At 35.7% G+C, this 20,239-nt stretch overlaps 3 protein-coding genes and 1 pseudogene across 14 annotated transcripts in view; 1 reads left to right on the top strand and 3 right to left on the bottom strand.

The window, feature by feature from the left end:
- The window catches only part of Snap25 (Synaptosomal-associated protein 25kDa), a 46,576-nt gene extending 38,271 nt beyond the window's left edge, over positions 1 to 8,305 (bottom strand). For 4 of the 7 annotated variants that reach the window (XM_083034501.1, XM_083034494.1, XM_083034498.1 and 1 more), the window contains exon 1: positions 8,149 to 8,304. The gene's annotated coding sequence lies outside the window, so the exon portion shown is untranslated. Of the gene's footprint in view, positions 1 to 86; positions 487 to 6,961; positions 7,170 to 8,148 lie in introns of those variants that run through there. The other 3 variants (XM_083034500.1, XM_083034495.1, XM_083034497.1) reach the window with 3 other exon arrangements.
- A 103-nt stretch (positions 8,306 to 8,408) lies between these two features.
- Positions 8,409 to 14,323, bottom strand: LOC145934144 (uncharacterized). Of its 4 annotated transcripts, XM_083034469.1 has the most exons (13): positions 13,995 to 14,323; positions 13,686 to 13,875; positions 13,209 to 13,277; positions 13,058 to 13,132; positions 12,686 to 12,768; positions 12,446 to 12,587; positions 12,075 to 12,369; positions 11,717 to 11,819; positions 11,370 to 11,633; positions 10,729 to 11,050; positions 10,023 to 10,366; positions 9,646 to 9,902; positions 8,409 to 9,586 (listed from the first exon to the last, which is right to left on the bottom strand). In XM_083034469.1, the coding sequence occupies exons 2-12, from the start codon at positions 13,696 to 13,698 to the stop codon at positions 9,654 to 9,656; spliced, it is 1,959 nt and encodes a 652-aa protein (XP_082890595.1). In that variant the 5' UTR covers positions 13,699 to 13,875; positions 13,995 to 14,323; the 3' UTR covers positions 8,409 to 9,586; positions 9,646 to 9,653. The 4 variants fall into 4 exon arrangements, with proteins under 4 accessions (XP_082890595.1, XP_082890594.1, XP_082890593.1 ...); XM_083034468.1 differs by having other exon boundaries at positions 8,409 to 9,902; positions 13,686 to 13,890; XM_083034467.1 differs by having other exon boundaries at positions 8,409 to 9,902.
- A 522-nt stretch (positions 14,324 to 14,845) lies between these two features.
- Sgf11 (SAGA associated factor 11kDa) lies at positions 14,846 to 17,904 on the top strand. Of its 2 annotated transcripts, none has more exons than XM_083034482.1 (3): positions 14,846 to 15,324; positions 15,891 to 16,240; positions 16,703 to 17,904. In XM_083034482.1, exons 2-3 carry the CDS (start codon positions 16,024 to 16,026, stop codon positions 17,539 to 17,541), a joined length of 1,056 nt encoding a protein of 351 aa, XP_082890608.1. In that variant the 5' UTR covers positions 14,846 to 15,324; positions 15,891 to 16,023; the 3' UTR covers positions 17,542 to 17,904. The 2 variants fall into 2 exon arrangements, with proteins under 2 accessions (XP_082890608.1, XP_082890609.1); XM_083034483.1 differs by lacking the exon at positions 14,846 to 15,324 and adding an exon at positions 15,350 to 15,495.
- A 7-nt stretch (positions 17,905 to 17,911) lies between these two features.
- On the bottom strand, positions 17,912 to 20,109 carry LOC145934354 (alpha-1,3-mannosyl-glycoprotein 4-beta-N-acetylglucosaminyltransferase A-like; annotated as a pseudogene). The gene is made up of 4 exons (XR_014425017.1): positions 20,077 to 20,109; positions 18,879 to 19,420; positions 18,588 to 18,628; positions 17,912 to 18,472 (listed from the first exon to the last, which is right to left on the bottom strand). The product of XR_014425017.1 is annotated as an alpha-1,3-mannosyl-glycoprotein 4-beta-N-acetylglucosaminyltransferase A-like (transcript).
- Between the last annotated feature and the right edge of the window lie 130 nt (positions 20,110 to 20,239).

The following is a 20,239-nucleotide window of genomic DNA, read 5'->3' as shown; positions in this document are numbered from 1 at the left end:
AAACCAAGTTTCCATCCAAGAGTATAGGAGCGAGAAGGAAGAGGGATGCGTGGTTGTCACTTTCTGAACGAGTGAATAATCCCTACGTGAATATGCGCACGCTGTGGAGGTGACGTCCGTCAGAAACCTGACGGGAACGAAGACTTTTCGCCGTCCTCGCGTGGAGTCGCGAGAAACCACCCTCTGTCTCCCCTCTCGGGAACTCTCGTCGAGGACCAGAGTGGGAGTGACAGCGTCGCAACAACAACGTCTACGAGAAACTTCTCCTTCGACCCGCGATGACGGTGAACGCGGCACAAGAAATAGAGCACCGAACTCACGGTCCCCGAATCCCTCGATCGGGACCACGAAGAGCCTCGAAGGGGACTGGTCTCTCGCGCGAGGCGGCCGGAAGCGACCGGAGGGTAGCCGATCAACGAGAGAGAAAGAGAGAGAGAGAGAGACTTTGCGGAATTCCGCGGGCGGATTCGCAGCCGCGCCGCGCTGTGCCGGCCGTTCGAGGCGAGTGTGTTGGCGCGTGATTGTGCGCGCACACATGTACAAAGCGTGTATATACGTATACAAACGACGGGGTGGAAAATCAATACCCCCGACCCACCGTCGATGGCGTCGCGACGCGCAGACGCGACGCGGCACATCTCCGCAACCGTCGTCGACGTCGTTCGCGTTTCCATCCACCCTCTTGGGCTTCTCTCTCTTTCTCTTTCTCTCGATGTCGACGTAGCCGGCGCGATCGGGATAAACGATCAGCTGGTCGGGCGGCTCGGAACTGGGTGCGGGCAGGTCAAGAAACAGAGTTTTCCCGCCGCGGATCCTGTCATTCGAGCGCAATCAGAGGGCTTAATGAGACTTTTTTTTTAGGCAAAGAAATCAGACGAGAAATGAGAAAAAATATGAGAAGCGTTTCTGAACTCATCTCTTTCAAATAGAAAAATGTTAAATTATTAAGTACTCGAATGTCTGTCTCTTCAGAGAATGTGTACTTTCTTCTTCTTCTTCTTCTTTGAATCTTTCTTTCGATTTCTCATATAATGTGATGGTGATAAGGAAATCAATTTTAATTCTTCAACAAACGTGACTTCATAAAAATTCGTAAAAATGTCAATAGCTGAGAAAGACAAATTTTGATAAAATAAATTGAATTCTATCGAAACATATCTTTAAAATATCTTTCGATACTATCTGGAAGAAGAAAAAAAATTCAAAAGGTCGAAATTATTGGAAATATCATGAAATATATATAAAGTCTCGAAGGCCACTCTTTTGCCTTTTAAAAATTTTTAAAAAAGAGAAAATCGAATCGTTCAATCCTAGTAAAAAACGTCATTTTATAGCAGTCAACCGCACCACTGTCATCTAAAATCTCGATGTTTCGATTCGAGATGCTGACAACCGCAGGATTCAAAGGCCCATTAATCTTATACTTTAGATCGTCTCAAGTGTCGTTAAAGTATTGTCTCAGTTGGTCATTAAAGTATCGTTTATTGTCAATATCAATTATAGACAAACTGGATCTGAAACGCTTCCCAAAATATTCGCAATCAGACTCTATTCGTCAACTCTCGAACAATATCTGTCTAGAATAATAGACTCTCGAGGTTTCGCGAGTACGAGCGAGAAAAAAAAAGATTATTATCACTCACGAAATGGAAACATCGCTCAGAGCGACGGGGTGGAAGAAAAAAATAATGGCGGACCCTCCCTAATTATGCGCTCCATTAGTATACCAATGTAACGGATAGCGGGATATGATTTATATTCGCCGGTTCCGTCCTTGCCCTCGAGGAAGGAAGTTGGCAAGTTTCCAGGGTGAAAGGTATCCCGGCATGCCACCACGGTTTGTATGGCGAGTTGCTTCAAGATCACGGACAACGCAATCGGGACCCGGATGTGACCGTTTCGTCGTCGATAAACCCGCCCGGACGAGCGCATGCGACTGCGAACTCGGATTATTTTTACGGAGAAATTTCACAATTTGCCATAAACAAATCGGGCATCTTGCAATAATTTTGGAAATAATGCGCTTGATTTGTCTTAACGATAATGATTTGTCGTAATGATAATAATTCAATTTGTTTTTAATTTTCTTAAATAAAAAAAGCAATAAATTATAAATAAGTACAGAGAGAATTTTCTCTTAGAATTTACCCCGAGAACCCCTGAGAATTTCTCTGATTAATATTTATCACAATAAAAATAATAATATCTATCACGATAAAATATAAAATGTTTGATTAATTTTACTATGCAGTTTAGTAAAATTAATTAAACATGTTATATATTTTATTGTGATAGATACTATTATTTTTATTGTGATAAATATTAATCAGAGAAATTTTAATAAAACTCTTTCCATACCATATAGTCCTCCCAGAATTATCATGATTTTCAGGATAAACTCTAACAATAAGAGAAAATTCTCTCAGTGTAATAATTTCAAAATAATTAATTATTTTCAATTAATTATTTAAGAGGCCATTCTCTCTCTCTCTCTCTCTCTCTCTCTCTCTCTCTCTCTCTCTCTCTCTCTCTCTCTCTCTCTCTCTCTCTCATAAAAATTAAAAAGTGGTATTCGTAAAGCTTGCTAATTTTGGACGTATATTTATTTTGAAATCTTGCTGGCAAATGTCCGAGTATTTTATTGCTCCTTTATTTTTCTTCAAGTATCCAGAAAATTATTTTTTTGTATATCTTTCGCGAATTCTTTAATTCGTTTTTTCTGTGATTGATATTTTTAAAGATTTCTCCGACTTTTAAAAGATCTTTCTATTCTCATTAAAATTCTTTCAACAATTTTGTTTCATTATTTTTTTTCAAATGATCTAAAATTTGCAAATTACTCCAACTATGGAGAAAAATAAAGGAGAATAAAAAACTAATCTTTTACTACACAATTATTTTCCCCACAACATTTCACCTCCAGGTTGGCATAAATTACGGTAATAAGTAATAACAAACAAACGCGCGGTCGTAACAAATGAGGATATTTAAATATAATTCGGAAGAAAAAAAAATGGTTTCTCCTATCATTTTACGTCCCTACAGTTTTCGATAAGACGACTCTTCGTAAGGGTTACGCGTAATAATTGGCGCGTAATTAAGTCGTGGCGTCACGAATGACGATGATGTTAGTCATGTAATGTAATATAATCGCCCACGATATCTTCGTCTGGGTGCTTGCAAAATAAGAGAAGTGGAGTGGTGTAGGATGCGCTAAATGACACGTGTGCGCGGTCGATCGTGCCGCAGCGTGCTACGATGCAGTCATCTGACTCACTCTCTCTCTCTCTCTCTCTCTCTCTTTCTCTCCTTCACTCTTGCATTATATCTCGCAGCTCGTTACTACTCGAGAGAGAAGAGAGAGCTTCGCTAAATATTAATAAATAAATAAATAAATAAATAATTCGCGATAAAACGAAAAAGAAGGAAAAAGATTCCATTTGTGACTTTATTTTTTAAATTTCTCACGTGGAAAAAAGAAATAAAAAAAAACAGGGTCAACATAGAAAATGAAGAAAAATATGGTGTGTCGTGAAGTCGCTATGCATATCCCCGTTGCAAAAAGCCATTATTTTATTCTATTAATATTTTAAGAAAAATGGCGTTAATATCAAATTAAAATTATATATAAGTTTTTACATAACATACGACATATATTACACTAAAAAAATATATGTATATAAATTTTTTCTTAAAACAGATTCGCGTTGCAACAGTGGCGTTTATAACTGCAACACGGATTCGTCATGCGAATGTAAGCAACGATAACGGAAAAAGAACACGCAACTTTGCTTTCTCGAAGCGCTCACCAAGTATTATAAAAGTATATAAAACGCGTTCTTTGCAAGAAAAAATGCCTGCGTGATGCGATCGCTATATAGGACACTTCTAATCTTTTCTACATCAGTTGACGAGCGATGAAAGTTTCCAATGCATGCCTGCGCATTACCTATCGCATATACATCCCTCTTTTCTATTGCGCAATATTACTAAAGACGAAATTGTGATGACAGCAGCAACGTGTATTTTGTCACGTGCAGCTGATATAATCGGAGCATAAAAGAATTACACGCTGTTCCGCACGGTTTATGCCATTCTAACTCTAGACTACATCGCTCGACGTGTTACCAAATATGATGGAATCAAATTCGGCGCAAAATAAGGCAAGCTAGAGCCATATCATTAATTGTCCTTTGATATCTATGAAACGTAATTTATTGCATATCGCGCTATTACTTTATTTTCAATATATCGTTTAATATTTAATTATGAAACGCGATCTCTCTTCAACAATAAACGCGAAATGTTTATTATTGCGCAATAAAAATAAATAAAAAAACCGTGTCGAGGATAACGGCGAGAAGAAAATGCAAAAACGAATTTACCTAAGGAAAACTCGGAATGAAATTATTACAATAATTATATTCGCGGTGCATCCTGTCTCGCAATTTATGCCCCTCAGTCGCGCTCGGCTACACAATAGCTCTGGTGGTTCTTGTGTGTGCGTATAGTGATACGTCGAAAGTGTTGCATAACTTTCTTCGATGCCGTGATACAGACGGGAGCATCGCTATAAATACAGGGACACAGATGGGAAAATCAATATTTTTATATCCATTCATGTGCACGTGAATCACTCACATTTACATCATACCAGAGTACGAGAGAGACACGCGCCACACAAATATCGGAAAAAATAAAGCAACCGCACAATCGTGTTTTCAGATATGATACAATAACATTCGGCATGTACAAATCTTTTAAACGCGTCACCAAAGATATACTTTCTCCGATTTTTCACGCTCATCTCACGCGCGCGTTTAAGAAAAACACAGCAAAAAAATAATACATAAAAGTATTTCTTGTAGAAGAAAATGTTAAAAATATTTATAAATATTTATAAATATTTGAGAAAATTAATTTAGTATATATCGGGGAAATTCAATGTAAATATCTTAATCTTCATACAATCTTTCGGGCCACGTATACAAAAAATAAATCTAATTTACCAAGAGTGCTTCATATATATATATATAATAATTCTCGAATTGTTTTGCATACAAATAAAGAGATTACGAATTATCTTTAATCATGCACTTTATCTTTATCGTTTAATTATGCACTTATTTAACTCGCTTCCCCAGATTTTTTAACTTAAAAAGAAGACTGTATAAACAGCCGCGCTTATACAAATATGCTGCACATAATTAAGATAAGAATAAGATAATTTAATTTTGCAAAACTGTGATAAATTTTATCAACGGTGAAGATAACTAGATTAATTCAAATTACACCTATATGAAAAAAAATATATCTATAATTATCTATATACATATATATATTTACTTATAAAAACTCGATAAGATACGTCACAATTCGAACAATATTCATCCTTTATTTTCGAGTTAATTAATCCTTCCAGCTGATCATAAAAGTGCATAAAAAGTCAGAAAAATTGAATGAAAAGCCAGAACACGTGACAAATGTCAAACTTAACGTTGAATCGCATTAACACGTTGCATATTATGATTTTCTTTTCGATAATTAAAAAGAAAAAAATATTATAATGTTAAATAACAAAACTTTCGAAAGATTTGCGAACAAAAATAGCAAACTTAATAATTTATAAAAGAAACGAACTTTGAAAAAATCAAACTATATGTATAATTAAACATTATTTAAAAATTATTCCGAATTTATCTTTAATTCTTTGACATTATATTTTGTTCAAAATACAATGCTAAAAATATAATCAGTCTTTATTTATTCCACAATAAACAATCTAAAGATAAATTTTAAATATAACTGAGAATGAATATTGCGATATTATTATAGAGAAAACGTTATAAAGTTAGAATATTAAAAAAGGTATAAATCTGAATATTTTCTTTTTAATTTTTTTTTTTTTTTAATCGGTCCCTGTTAATCGGTCGCCAATGTAAAGTTATATATCTTGGAATACACACAAAACTTTTATAAATCAAATATTTAAAAAAATAATTTTCTTCTAGAACATTATTTATTTCATTACGTATGTAAAATTAATTAATCATTTAAACATTTATAATAATTACTCGGTTAAGCGGGATCGAATCTAATTCCGATATCTCGATCGGAAATTCCAATCGGAAAATCGAGCGGTATGTCTGCCGCACGTACAGGATATCCCAATATTTCTGAATTGTTTTGCAATGACAGATTCTTCGATGAATCTAAAATCGATTCTATCCGCGAACGGAAATATGTTGAGAAAATTAATGACGAGTATATTAATTTTTGAAAAATGAAAGGTTTTGAAAGACTTGAGCTATGTAAAATGTAAATGATATTTTTAGTTTTAATATCGCGACAAGGTTCAGATGGATTACATTTTAAGACATTATATGAAGTTAAGTCCTAATTAATCTAAAAATTTAAAAACAACGGTAAAAAGGATGGACTTTCTATATTAAACTCTCGTAAAAAAAAAGAAACATAAATTTCAAACTCATTAAAGTCTTTCAAAAGAATAATATAGTGACTTATAGTTACATACATATTACGTATTTATATTTATAATCTTTAAATCCCTCTTCACAGATCTCTAAAAAAACTCTCACGGGAGTTTTTTTCCTTCTCGGATTACACAGTAAGATTTCGAACGATTCAAACCTTGACAATCTTTTTCATTTGTACCGTATTATTACTCCGAGCACAGTAACGTTCAAAAACACGTTTAACCTTTATTTTTGTATTCTTTACATTATCGATCTTTCTCATACGTCCCATTGAAATCGGAATCTCCCGGAATCTCCTGGCCAGCAAAACACGGATAATCGTGCGCATAGAAAAGTGGTGTATATATCACGCTCTATATATATAACCGAATGAACTTATACACATATGGAAAGCGCGCGCTCTCGAGAGAAACGTGTCGTTAATCGCCGGCGCTCCGCGCCGAAGCTGGGTTGCACTCACTAACCTTGAGGACGGATCGATAAGCGGACGAGGAGGTCTGTATTCGCCGGCGGCGAGCGCTGGAGGCAACCGCCTGTCACTGACACCGCGATGACACCACGTATGTACGTGCGAACAGTGGGTGGAAGGAAAGCTACCGCACGATCACAATTCACAAACACCAGCCATCGCGTCAGTCGTCCGGACCGCGAATGAGCGCAGTGAAGTGCGGCGCGAGCGAGGCTGCTCCGCGGCGTCACGTGACTTCCGCCGTCAATGACGCGGACCAATGAGACGCCGGTGCGCGCGCACGGCAGGGGAAGGGGAAGCTGCTGCTGCGCGCGGGAAACGGGGCGTTTCGAATGCGAATTTTCTTCCAACTCGAACTTTCTCACACTTTTTGCATTTGCAATCGAATTGCGCGCGTGTGTTTAGATTTTTTTGGTTCAGAAGAGAGAGAACAATAATATATATATAAAATACATTTATACATATATGTGTCTTGTATGTATGTATATAAATATATATATACATAAAAAATAAATTTATATTGATTTATATTACAGCATTAAAAATATATACCTTATTCAAGACAGCATTATTTTTGCACAATTATTTTATCATGTGAAAAGTATGATGCATTGAAAAAATAGCTTTTCATAAATTAATTACTTTCAATTATTCAATTTGAATAATGTGAATTAAAGCATACCTTTTTAATTTGCAGTTGCCTCTACAGAAATAGCAATCGTTCGTTTAACTTTATTATTCTTATATTATTTTTCAATATTCCTTCACAGTTTTGCAATACCGTAACATTTATTATATGCGCATGCGCATGTCTTTCACCTTATTCTTACAAGAAATCTAACCTTGCACACTATATTTACTTTCTTACGTGTCTATCAGAATGGAAAAATATGACTTCAAAGTGACGAGTCTCACATTCCCGAAATGATGCGCGGAATAAAATTTTCGTTCTAGAATTCCTAACGAAGACGCGGCCGCTCTTACATTGTTATTTTCTACCATAACATACTCCGAATTCAGAATCGCACGTACGACACAAGTGTGTCGGAAGGGCAGAAAATCGATACGACCTCGTATCGACACGCAACGTGCGCTGCATCGCGATTGCAATAACGTTCGTCATAAAAAAAAAACACGGAATGATAATACACATATATACTGAAAATATAAACGCGTACTCACCGCCGGAAATGAAATCCGAAGCGTGAGAATTAGCGGGAACGCGTAGAGAATCCTCGATAGCCTCTCGTTTCCAGTAATCCTCGACGAAAGTGATAGAGGGTCGACGATGACTCCCGTACGCCAAAGCGCAGCCCGCTGCACTGACAACCGGAAGTTGGCCGCGAATATCGCGGAAGCCGCCGACGTAATTCGAACGGTAACCATGGAGATGCGAGGCGGGAAAATACGCGGGTAAAACAAAAAATATGATTTAAATCGAATCGTGTATATACATAATATATTTATATATTCTTTATTTACTTAGAAAAAGATATATCTAATATAGATTTTTATTATATATAGCGTTTAAAATATATGTATATATGTATATATCTGTTTTTATGTATATAATATACACGCTTAGCTCTCTTCTCTCTCATACGTTCGGACAAGTTTGATTAAGAAAATTTCTCACAGATTCTCTTTATAGATTAAAATAAAAATTGTGGTCTCACATAAAACTCAAGTATACATACATAAGTGCAATACCGCATATTTGGGGTGCGTTTGCGGAGTGTGTTATTAACTCTATCCAGCGCAAAGACTTCGAGCTAGCTGATTCAGCTAGCTGACAGTGCTACTAAATACAATCGTGACGTTACTAGTGGAGTGTGTTGTCATAATGCTATTTTATTTGAGATTGTGTGTAATAGTATTACCGTTTGTAATATTATTAATTATATTAATATTATTTTAATAAATCTCGATACTTATAAACCAACAGTGTTCAGCAGCGTCACTTAGCATTCACAGAACTTTTCTAATTTAAAAAAATATTAATAATATAAATAATATATATAAATAATAATAATTATTAATATATTTATTATTAATATTATTATAATTTAAATTAGATTAAATTTATTTAAATTAGAAGGCACCCTGGCACTGCGCTAATGCCATGGAGCTCCCATTCGCGAGCGCTTTATTAGGCATCTATAGCACAACAACAAGCTCCCCAAACGCATCCTTTAATTATTGTCTATATAGTTGTATTATTGTCTATATAAATTAACACACAATAAGATATCGTCATTATAAAAATATACTCATAAAGTTGCAATATAAAAAAAAACAAATGAAATATTTATATTTTAATAAGTATATAACGATAATAACAATATTATCAAAAAAAGCAATATCTATAGTATCAAATAATGTATATATGTATATATGTATATTTTAACTAATTCAAAAAAATTTCAAAATATTTGGTAAATCATTAATAAAGCTTGCATTAAATTATGGGATGTAATATAATGCTAGCATATTTCATTAGTTGGACATTGATTTAAAAAAAAAAAAAAAAAAAAAACCCGTTTCCAATTTTATTACTCATTGATTTATCTACATAAAATTAATTTTTTTCCCCAAAAAATCTTGTGCGTTTTGGGAAGATCTTAAAAAATACGGAATTTAAAAAAAGAGAATATGAGCATTTTTTATATAAAAACATACTTTTTTTCCTAATCCTGTATCCGATTAGATATCTCTAAAACGTGAAGAATGACATCGTCCACTGTCTTCGTCGTCAAAAGATTTTTCACAGTGTCATCATTTACTGTGTCGATGACGACAGTAAACAGAAGCTTAACATTTTGTCGCAACCTCTCGGTGAACATTATGTTGGATTCTGACGTTATCGGCTCGTGCCCACATCTTCTGATCACGGCTTCCAGAATATCTTGTATCGGAGCCTCTGGCCAACCAAATAGCTGCCAATATTAATTAATATCATTATTAAAGTATCAATGAAGAAATAATTTATTTCGTAACTAAATTAGAGAGAAGATAATAATAGTAAAGTTTAAATCGAATTAAGAAAGATTATATACCTGTAATGTTTCCTCATCAATAAGTATCCTCAAGAGATCTATGATGGCTTTCAACAACTCGTCAGTGGAAAGCCTTCTGGATTCTCCGTTTTTCGTTTTGGCCGCGGCGATCGAGGCAATATTGTACAACTGTGTCTGTAAATGCTTCCTCTCGACCTCGTTCATCACATCCTCCAATAATTCTCGGTGTTTCGCCCGAATGTGTCGCATCAGACAATCTTGCCGGATGAATACTCTATTGCATTCGACGCACGACTGGGGCGGTTCGCGTCTGTGAGTGTTGAGATGAGCCTGTAACGACGACTTTGCCGAGAAGGCTTTCGGACATTTGTCGCACTTGAATGCTGAAACACAAAAAAATTCATAACAAATATAATTAAATGAAATAAAATATATTATAAATATGTAATATATATAATATATTCTATATATATTATATATATATATATATATATATATATATATATATAATAGATACATAATATATTATAAATATAATTAAATGAAATAAAATATATTATAGAGAGATATGTGTAATGCGATTAAAATTTTTTCAAGTTTTTCATTTTTACTACATAAGAAATACAATGCAAATTATAAAGATAGAGACAATAAACAGAGATGCAGTATAAATCTATTTCTATAAATAAATAAATATATATATATATATTTTCTTTTATATAAAATATATCATTCAATCTCTTACGTTTGATGCCAGTGTGCAACAGCGCATGTTTCACCAAGTCCTCCTTTCGCGTGAAGCCTTTATCGCACTCTTTACATGAAAATGGGATAGCACCTTCGTGCACGAATTTCTTGTGAATATTTAAACGTGCTTTCCGGTTGAACGCCTTGCCGCATACGTCGCAATGGAAACCATTCTCTCCAGTATGGTGGAATACGTGCGCTCTTAATTGAGCTGCCTGTATAAATGATTTACCGCAATACTGGCACACGTGCGGCTTTTCGCCCGTATGAGTCCGTTGATGACGGTTCAATGTCTCGCGAGCGGCAAACTTTCTGTGACACTAAAAACACGAATTTTTACGTTTATACTCGCATAAAAAATATATTACCGAGAGTTGATTGTATGTAAACGCGTTTCTCGTGCATTGAAATTATCCTTAATTATTGTCAGTTTGGTGAAAACTTACGGCAATATCTTTCCATCCATAATGCTAGCTTGCATTGCAAATGTAACGAAATTTTATTATTTCTATATTATTATTTCTATATTTACTCCTATATTACTTATCGTTCGAGAGAATACGTAATATTAAAAATTCTTAGAAATATTCATAAACACATCAATTTGATGAGAAATTGTGAAATAAAATTAACACTTACATATTTACATTCGAATGGCTTCTCTCCGGTATGCACACGACGATGCTTTTTCAGGGCCAGCGACGACAGGAATGTTTTCGGACATAAATCGCATGTAACTGGTCGCTCTCCTGTGTGCATGCGTTCATGTACCAATAACTGTTGGCTCGTAAAGAACTCTTTTGGACAATATTGACATGGTTTCTTTTGCCTCTGAGGTGTTCCCGCATGAGTACGCAAGTGTTCCCGCAAATTATCCTTGCGCGTGAAAACTTTCTTGCAAACCTGCAATAAAATTATTCACTTGTATTACCTCTTAAGAATCTTTGACATTTCTTAAAATTTGTCAGCGAAAGTTATACACTTACTTGGCAACTGAATGTATTGAGTATATTGCCGTGACAACCAGACTGCAAAATGTGCCGATTTAAATGGTAACCTCGGGAGAAATAAGTATCGCAAGGCTCACATCTAAAATATTATTTAAAAGTATAAAATTATAAAAAGTAACTGAGATAAAAATAGATATGATATAGATAATAACAGGACATTGCAATTTTCTACAATTAACACTGTCAAGTAATAAAGATGATACATCTAGTCGTGTCAAATAATAAAAATTATTTTTAATATAATTACAAAAAAAAGATATTTAAATCGATATATAGAGCGTTCGATTATTTTGTAGTTGACAGTAATAACCAATAATGAAGAAAATAATTGTACTTGAAAATTTTGCGATCTCCATGCGTAGTATAACGATGTTTGTTCAATGCTTTTTTATCACGGAAAGATGAACCGCATTCGTTGCACGTGCACGAATCGCACTTCCAGTGTATGACTATATCATGCCTCTCCAGAGACGCCTTCTTCTTGAAACTGAGGTTGCAATGGGGACATTTGAATTCTCCGCCACTATGCGCTGTCTTCAAATCTTCCGCACAGCAGTGGCATTGCGTTTCTGGTACAGGCTTGATTACAGGTTTTTCATTGTTATTCTTTTGGCTCTTGGAATCTGAATCTAAAAGTATAGATTATAAGTAATGTGTGTTTGTAATGTGAAAGCAAACATTGTTCGATACACAACTATCACATACCTTCATTTAATGGATCATCCATGGATGATGGATCATCCTCATCCTCTTCCTCTTCTTCCGAATCATAATCCACATTATTGAACTCCATGATATTGGTCGAGTCATCTTCCTCTCTGCACATATCTAAATGCTCCTTCAACATCTGTCAAAGTAATAAAAAAAAGAGAAAAATTAATAAGAACAAAACAAGAAAATGACATATGTGTAAAACGAGTTAAAAAGAATAAAACTGTGACTTACATCTTCAGATTGAAAAACACGGTGACATGTCACACACTCATAATCAGTTATAATTGATATAATCTGACCATTTTCTGAAATAACTGTTAACAAAACAAACAAAATGAAATAAAAATAAATAATGAAATAAAAACAAGAGAACAAAAATGTTGATAAGCTAAAGGATAGAAACTATACATTGTGTATTGTTCGCATGTACTAGTTATGTGAATATATTCAAATATATATACAGAATGTCTCAATAAAACATATTTAAGTAAAATATGATTTATTTAGAGAAAGATTTGGTTGGAGAAAGTAATGTTAAAGAGTATGCAATTAAAAGTGTTTCTGAGAGACATCCTGTATACTCGTATACACAAATTAGATTACCTTTTACGTCAGTGTGTGGTCTACAATCTACTAATATAGGCACATCCTGTATCTGTATATCTGAGGCATCTGTATCTGTGTAAAGAAATAATATATAATAAAAGTTATTTTATATATTAATATTAAATATTATTTTTAAATAGTCAATTACCAAATAAGATCTCTGTAGTTGCAGCATCAATCAGTACCTCATTAGGACACTCTTCTATTTTCACAATCTCTGCAAGAAATAGATATAAATTATATAAAGCTATTATTTTAGTTTATAATATACTTTTATATCTTGTGCAACATAAAATTATACTTTTATGCTATTCTATGACTGATTTCCATTTGTTCTAAATATCATGCATAATTTGTAAATGAAATTTAAATCAAATTACATCTATTAGATTTAATTTCAAAATAAACATATACAACAAGTATTGTTCATATAAATTACACATGAGAAGCTATGCTTTGCGTAATTGTTTCATATTTGTGCATCCAACAGACAACTCGAGGAGAAGGAATTTTGCAATCTATCGCGCGTAACAGTCTTCACACTTGAGAGACGACTTGATTAAGAATGCACAACACTATCATATGTTGCGCAAGGAGTAAATCATGAACCTGCAACTGCACTCACCAATCTTCTCCATCTTCGTTTTTATTTATCGTTATGTCGCATGCGATTTCAGGGAATTACGTTCTTTCCTTATTCGCGATCGCGAGAGAGATCCCTCCTCGAGCCAACTTTCGCACGTTCACCGACTTTCCGATTTCGGTCACCGTCGTCACCGACTACCTCGGTCGCTTCCGTTCCGGATTACAGAGACCTGCGGACATTCGATCTAGATTTGGGGCTCGCTTTCCGAGGATCCAAGGGGGATGAAGAAAGAACTGATTACGGAATCTCTCGGCGCGAGAGAGAGAGATATATATATAAACATTGTACCTGCGTTAGAGCCGCAACAGCCAGCGCATCCGCATCTGCTCCTATCTGTGCCCCTGAAGGAACAGGCCCTTTCATCAATCCCGACGCCGCGCAAAATGGCCTATGTCAAGGGGCGCGCGTCGTCGTCTTCCACGCGGACGCTTTCTCCTCCTCTCTCTGTCTCTCTCCTTCTCGGCGGCGCCTCGCGTCGTCACTGACGATCCTCCTCGATGACGAGCTCGGTCAGACGAGCCCGACGACGACGAGCTCGACACGAACGAGTCACGATGCGCAACAAGTAACAATTTCTTCCTATCCGTCCTTCCCACTCGCCATTGGATGACGCAACAAGCACGAAGGTGTAGGCAGCCAATCAGGACGCTCGCTGACCGAAACTTTTATTTTTCTATCTTTCATATTATTCTATATTTTTTCTGCTTTTTTTTCCGCTTTCCTAAATTCGGCCGTTGTTTGTTTTATTTGGAAAATATAGAAAAAATCTGGAGAAGTGCATTAAAAAAAAACTTTCTCTCATTCATAATAACGGTACATTATAACGGGTGTAATCGTACTTGGTATGCATAAATTGTAATCGTATTGTAAAAGAAGAGCGATTGTTGCAGATCTAAATTGATGGGAATTATTTTGCCATTTCTTTCTTTTTATTTTATTTTTTCGTTGAATCTTAAGCTGAAACGAAGGCATTTTGGCCGCAAATTTGACGCTCCTTCCCCTGCACCTCTTTCGCGTCGCCTGCGGCGGCGATGGACCGTAGAATCAGCTGACGTCTCTCCGTGTAAAATCACGTGTGCGCCTTAGGTCTTCTTTTTAATTACGCTTTCTACACTTTTCTCCTATCTCTTTCTTCTCTCCTCAAAGAGCAAAAAGATACATATGTCAGCCGCGCCGTTTCGGGCCCAGGAAACACGTTTCGCAATAATGATCAATGATAATCGTATAATTATAGCGTAACTAATATCAATTGATCGCGCTTTCTTGAAAATGTGACAAGTTCTCGCAGCGAGAAGGGAACGGAAGTGCACTCGCTGCACTTGGGTGCATCTGCAGGGATTGACTTGAATGCACGTGAATGCACGTGAATGCACGCGAATGCGTGTATAGTAGCTGTCATTGATCGAGCTGTCATTGTTTCTCCGCCGATTTATAGAATTGCAGGCGCGAGAGGAGAAACGGAGGAAGGTATCCTCCTTCGAAAACCCGTCCTTTGCTTCAGTCGAGCCCTTCGAGCCCTTCGATGTCGTTGACGCGAGAAGGAGCACGTCGGGACGTGACGCGCATGTCATCGCGCAGCTGTCACCCGTAAACAACCCGTAACGGAGAGCGGTGTCAGGTATTCAAATGACACTTTTTTCTTTTTCTCCCACGCGAAAACCGAAGGGATGTACTCGTCCAAGGATATCCGATTATTCCATCGCTTTGCACCGAACAACGTTTCGCCAAATAATCCTATTTATCGATCCGCTATTCTCTTCTAGGTTATACAGGCTCCGTCATATACAAGGTGTCCCGAAAATATCTTAATAATGTTCAAGAATTGCAAGCAGTACACAACTCGGATAAATTTAATTTTAAAAGCTAAATATAGTTGAGTGCTCCGAAAATGTATCTTCTTTCGTTGTGTTTTATTTTCGTGGTTTATACTGCTTTGAAATCCCTTGATTTTATTGTCTGACTTTCTTTTATATAATTCTCTGATTACTCTTCTTCCTCGGGGAAGATTTCTAAATATTAGTATACGATATTAGAAAAAATAAAATTCTATATTTATTAGTATGTTGACATGTTTTATATATGTAAAAAATTTAACTAAAACATTGACGATTGTTTATCTGCAAAGACATTTTTTCCCCTGTTTTCTGTCATCATTCATTTCTAAAAGATATTTCTAATTCTTAGATGCCCAGGAACTGTCAGAAACTTGGAACGCTGCTCGGTCAATGTCCTATCACCCGACTGCTTTAGGTGTTAATCCATCTGAAGTCTAATAAATCTCATAGAGACGAGTGACTGACTTGTTTTTAAAACCAGAATGTCTGTTACTGAGGAAAGAATTCAAGAGTTAAATAGGCGTTTCCTGGAATTTATGAGCAAATCAGAAAGTGTCGACACAGCCACAAAGGAGATTTATGAAGATTTATTAGATGAAGTTCTGATGGGTTTCGTTTTCGACGTGCATCGTACCACCAAGACTGGCAGTTCCGACGTCGAGGAGGGCATCCCCGAGGACGAATCCTATGCCATTGTTGGTATGTAAACATATGACTAACTTTTATTTACATTTGTTTATTTAAACTTGATCTCTTGAACAATTGTGTGTTACTTTAACAATTTAAAGAACATTTCGTTCAATTGTATTAATTAAAATAATTAGAAATCTATAACTCTTTTTATAGAGGAAAAATTTTGTATGATTTTTTAAAGATGTTTTATGTAGTCTTATAGAGATATTTTGCATAATATAAATATCTGCAAATATTTGTCTTGTATTGTTTGAAATATTAATTATTTTTTATTTGAATTATTATTCATATCAAAATACTAACATTATTTTCTCACTAGCTGCACAATAATGATGCGGACATTTATTATTATTATTATGTGTATCTTTTTTTACAAGATCAGTAGCGAAACTATTAATATTATTGAAAATAATCCGATGTTTACACATGTTACAATATGTTACAATATTGCAAATATTTTCGTTTTAGATTCGCCCGGTCTAGATGTATTCGGTCAACACCCAGTGAAGAAATCTCAGGAATGTAACTGTCCGAATTGCGAGCGCAGTGTAGCCGCGTGCATCTTCGCTAATCATCTAGCAAAATGTATAGGTATGGGCAGGAACAGTTCGCGTATCGCGTCGCTTCGTATAGCCAACAACTCCAAAGAATTGAACAATTACGGAGGTGTGTTGAGCGACAACGATGACGACGTGGACTGGAGTCTGACCAACGACAGCAGCAACAAACGCAAACGTCCGCGCAAGGATCGCAACGGCGTGAGCAAGCGTTCGGGCAAGCAGCAGAAGCAGCAGGGAAGCAGCGGCGCCGGCGGTAGCGGCTCGTCGCAGAGGAACGGCGAGACCACAGCCATTGTCAGCGGCAGCAGTAGCATCCACAGCAGCAACGAGAACTCGCCGTCGAATTACGAGAACATGTCCCTCGTGGACAAGCGAGCGTTGCTCACGCAGATCTGCGGCGTTGTGTCTGAACACACGAAGAAATTGTGCACCAGGTCGGTGCGATGCCCACAGCACACTGACGATCAACGCAAGGAAGTACGCGCCAATCTGGACTCCGCCGGTAGTAGCAACAACCAGGACAATCTCCATGTCGACGTTGACACGTACGAAGAGAGTGATGGCCAGAATCTACGAGACACGTTGACGAGATGGGACCGGGAGGGTTCGAGTCACTCTAGCCCGGCCGATTCAGCCTCGACCACGTCGACCTCGTCGATCAGCCGGAAGCGAGAAACCAAATCCAAGGGCAAAGGAAAGGCATCCTCGAAGCGCGATCGCGGTTCCCCGATCTCGCAAGGAGACTGAGGCGGGGAGGGACGGTACAAGATTCTTCCTCGGTCTAGAATTATTTCTCGGCGGCAGAGAAATATTGTATGATAATGTTCCTATACGTGCTGTACATAGCTTGAGGGATATCTGATCCTTCCAGAGATAGTCACGAAGCCAGTTTGCATAATACTTAATCCTATCTCCCAAGTGTTCTTTTATAATGATTATTTTTAAGGAAAAAATAAACAGCTGTAAGAGTTTCAACGAAAGACGCGCGAAATATTAGTTTGATCTGAACATTTGTTAGGATTGTGTGAATGTATTTAACGTATAAAGAATTTCATATTTAAGTAATATATATTTCTTAAAATTTTCGTGTTTTTCTATTATGCAAATTATTGCATATTTTAAGAAAAAAAAGTAATACTGTAAAATGCAGGCGAGAGGAACATTTGATTGATTAATCAAGACAAGGAATAAGTCTTTCCGAATAGATTTTTGAACTTATTGTTAGTATATTTTAATTGTGGAATACTGATATCATTTTCGAGACATTTTGCTTAATTCTATTATTTGGAATCTTGATTTTGTATGTGATAATAGAAATTTTCAAATTAAAATCTAAAGTCAACTTCTTATTGATGACTGAGATTCTTTTTGACCAAAAATTAGCTAAATAATTAAAAATGTATTTTATAATGTTCTCCTTTGTGCCGATCTTCTGCAATGCAAAGGTTTTCATAGTTATAAAGTTCTTCTTGGTCAAAATATCATCTTCCAGTTGCACATAAAACCCCTTAGTCTGAGTGTAGGATATGAGGAAGACGAAATCTAGATTCTGTTTGAATCGCCACACGACACGTTGGTAATCGTCGCCAAGAGTATCGCGCAACTTGGACAAATCCTGATAAAAGGACAAATGATGGCGATAACATCAATCACACCAGCTTCACACTCGTTTGGAAATCTAAAAAGAGAAGCGAGTAAAGCCATTATATAAAAAAAAATGTCAAATTTTTTCAGATTTTGAAAAAAGTAAGGTAAACAAGATGAAAATTATAAATCCAATTGTACAAACTTACTGGACTTCAATTTGGTTCACAACATACATCACATAGTCTGTCTGCAAAGAAAATTTACATATATACTGTTTGTTAATTTATTAAATGGTGACAAGCCCGTTGACTGGTTATTGGATCATTTATTATCGACAAAGGTCTGCAGTCTTGATAAAAATAGTGTAAGTATAGACATAAAAAAATAAGAGCCAGTTAATAAATTAATTGTTAATTTATTATTAATTTATTAATTCAACGGCTCATAAAATGCTAATAGAATTAATAGATTGTTTCATAATCAACGATTTCACTCACTTCAGCTACTAAAACGATGATTAGAGATTAGAGTGTTTCCTTGGTGTTCATGTAGTCTAGCAGATTTTTCAAAGTTGCCCCATAAGATAGGACTGAACTTTGTACTTCACCGTGATACCCCTAAAACCATGCTCACGCCTAATCTATCCTTGCTCTATACAAATGCTGGACACAGGCTATTCGGATCGTTGAGAAAATGTGGCAGAGAGTTGTAAATTGATGGCAATTTGATGCTGGTGACATTAGAGGTGTCATTATTAATGAGTAGCTGCAGGTCTGACAGGATGTGATTGCTCTCAATCAGCTGTAGCAGTTGATGCGATAATAGATTTATTTCCTCCTGGCGGTCAACTAACTTGGCACGTAAATGCTCCAGCTTGGCTATGCCATTCTACAATATAACTTCCTCGCACATGTCCAATGGCATCAGCAGATTCAGAATCGCGCATGGTACCAGGACTAACAAAAGGACAATCAGACATCGCTTTTACTGAAGTTAAAGCTGTAAAATGTGGCGTCATCTTCTTGTCTGCCTCTAAATTCTACATGATTGCATTCATAATCTCGGGAAGTAGGAAATATCTTCTGGAAGTCACAGTCATTTATCGATTGGAAACATCTGTAATGAAAAATAAAGATTGATTACTGATTGTTGTTATCTGCATCTAAATTAAACATGTTACTTGATGTACAAAAATTTATCGTGCAGATAAACATATATGATGAAACTATACTCTTAACTTGTAGTTATTTCTCAAAACTACTTTGCTACAAAAATAGATTTTATTAAGAAGAAAATTGAGTTATATGTTTCCAACATAACCTGTCGACGTTAGGTTACTTAGGTTAATTATTATTATAATTCAATATTAGGATAGAAAGTAATTAAATCATTCTGTTTCTATTCAAGAATAATAGAAATATATTTTAAATTCACGATTTGAAGGTATTTCTAAATTGTCATAAATTTGTATTTTGAAAAAATAAAAATTGTATTATAAATTTGTTAATATCTTAAAGCACGTGTGTAATCTTTAGAAAAAAATAAATGTTATAAAAATAAACTTCACAATTTTAAAAAAGTTCTAAATATCGTATCATTTTTATTAAACATTGATTGTAAAAAGTAAAATATAATGATATAAAATAACAAATAAAAGTATATACCTTGTGACGGATTCCGCAAATAAGCTCGAACCGGATTCTGCATCCAATATTTCACAATTGTCATTTTACTATTTTTCACTTCAATATAACACTAATTATATATGTGCGCACAAAATATCTCTCTCTATTTCAAAGCGTATTACACACACGCGCGCATATAAATTTCGATAAATAATTGGAAGAATCGCGGAAAG

The sequence above is a fragment of the Prenolepis imparis genome, unplaced genomic scaffold (assembly GCF_030444845.1).
Source record: "Prenolepis imparis isolate NDT839.2.m4 unplaced genomic scaffold, iyPreImpa1.0 SCAF_3, whole genome shotgun sequence".
In the NCBI taxonomy this organism is placed as follows: domain Eukaryota; kingdom Metazoa; phylum Arthropoda; class Insecta; order Hymenoptera; family Formicidae; genus Prenolepis; species Prenolepis imparis.
The sequence above is the reverse complement of the archived record's forward strand: the minus strand, read 5'-3'. Positions and strand labels throughout refer to the sequence as shown.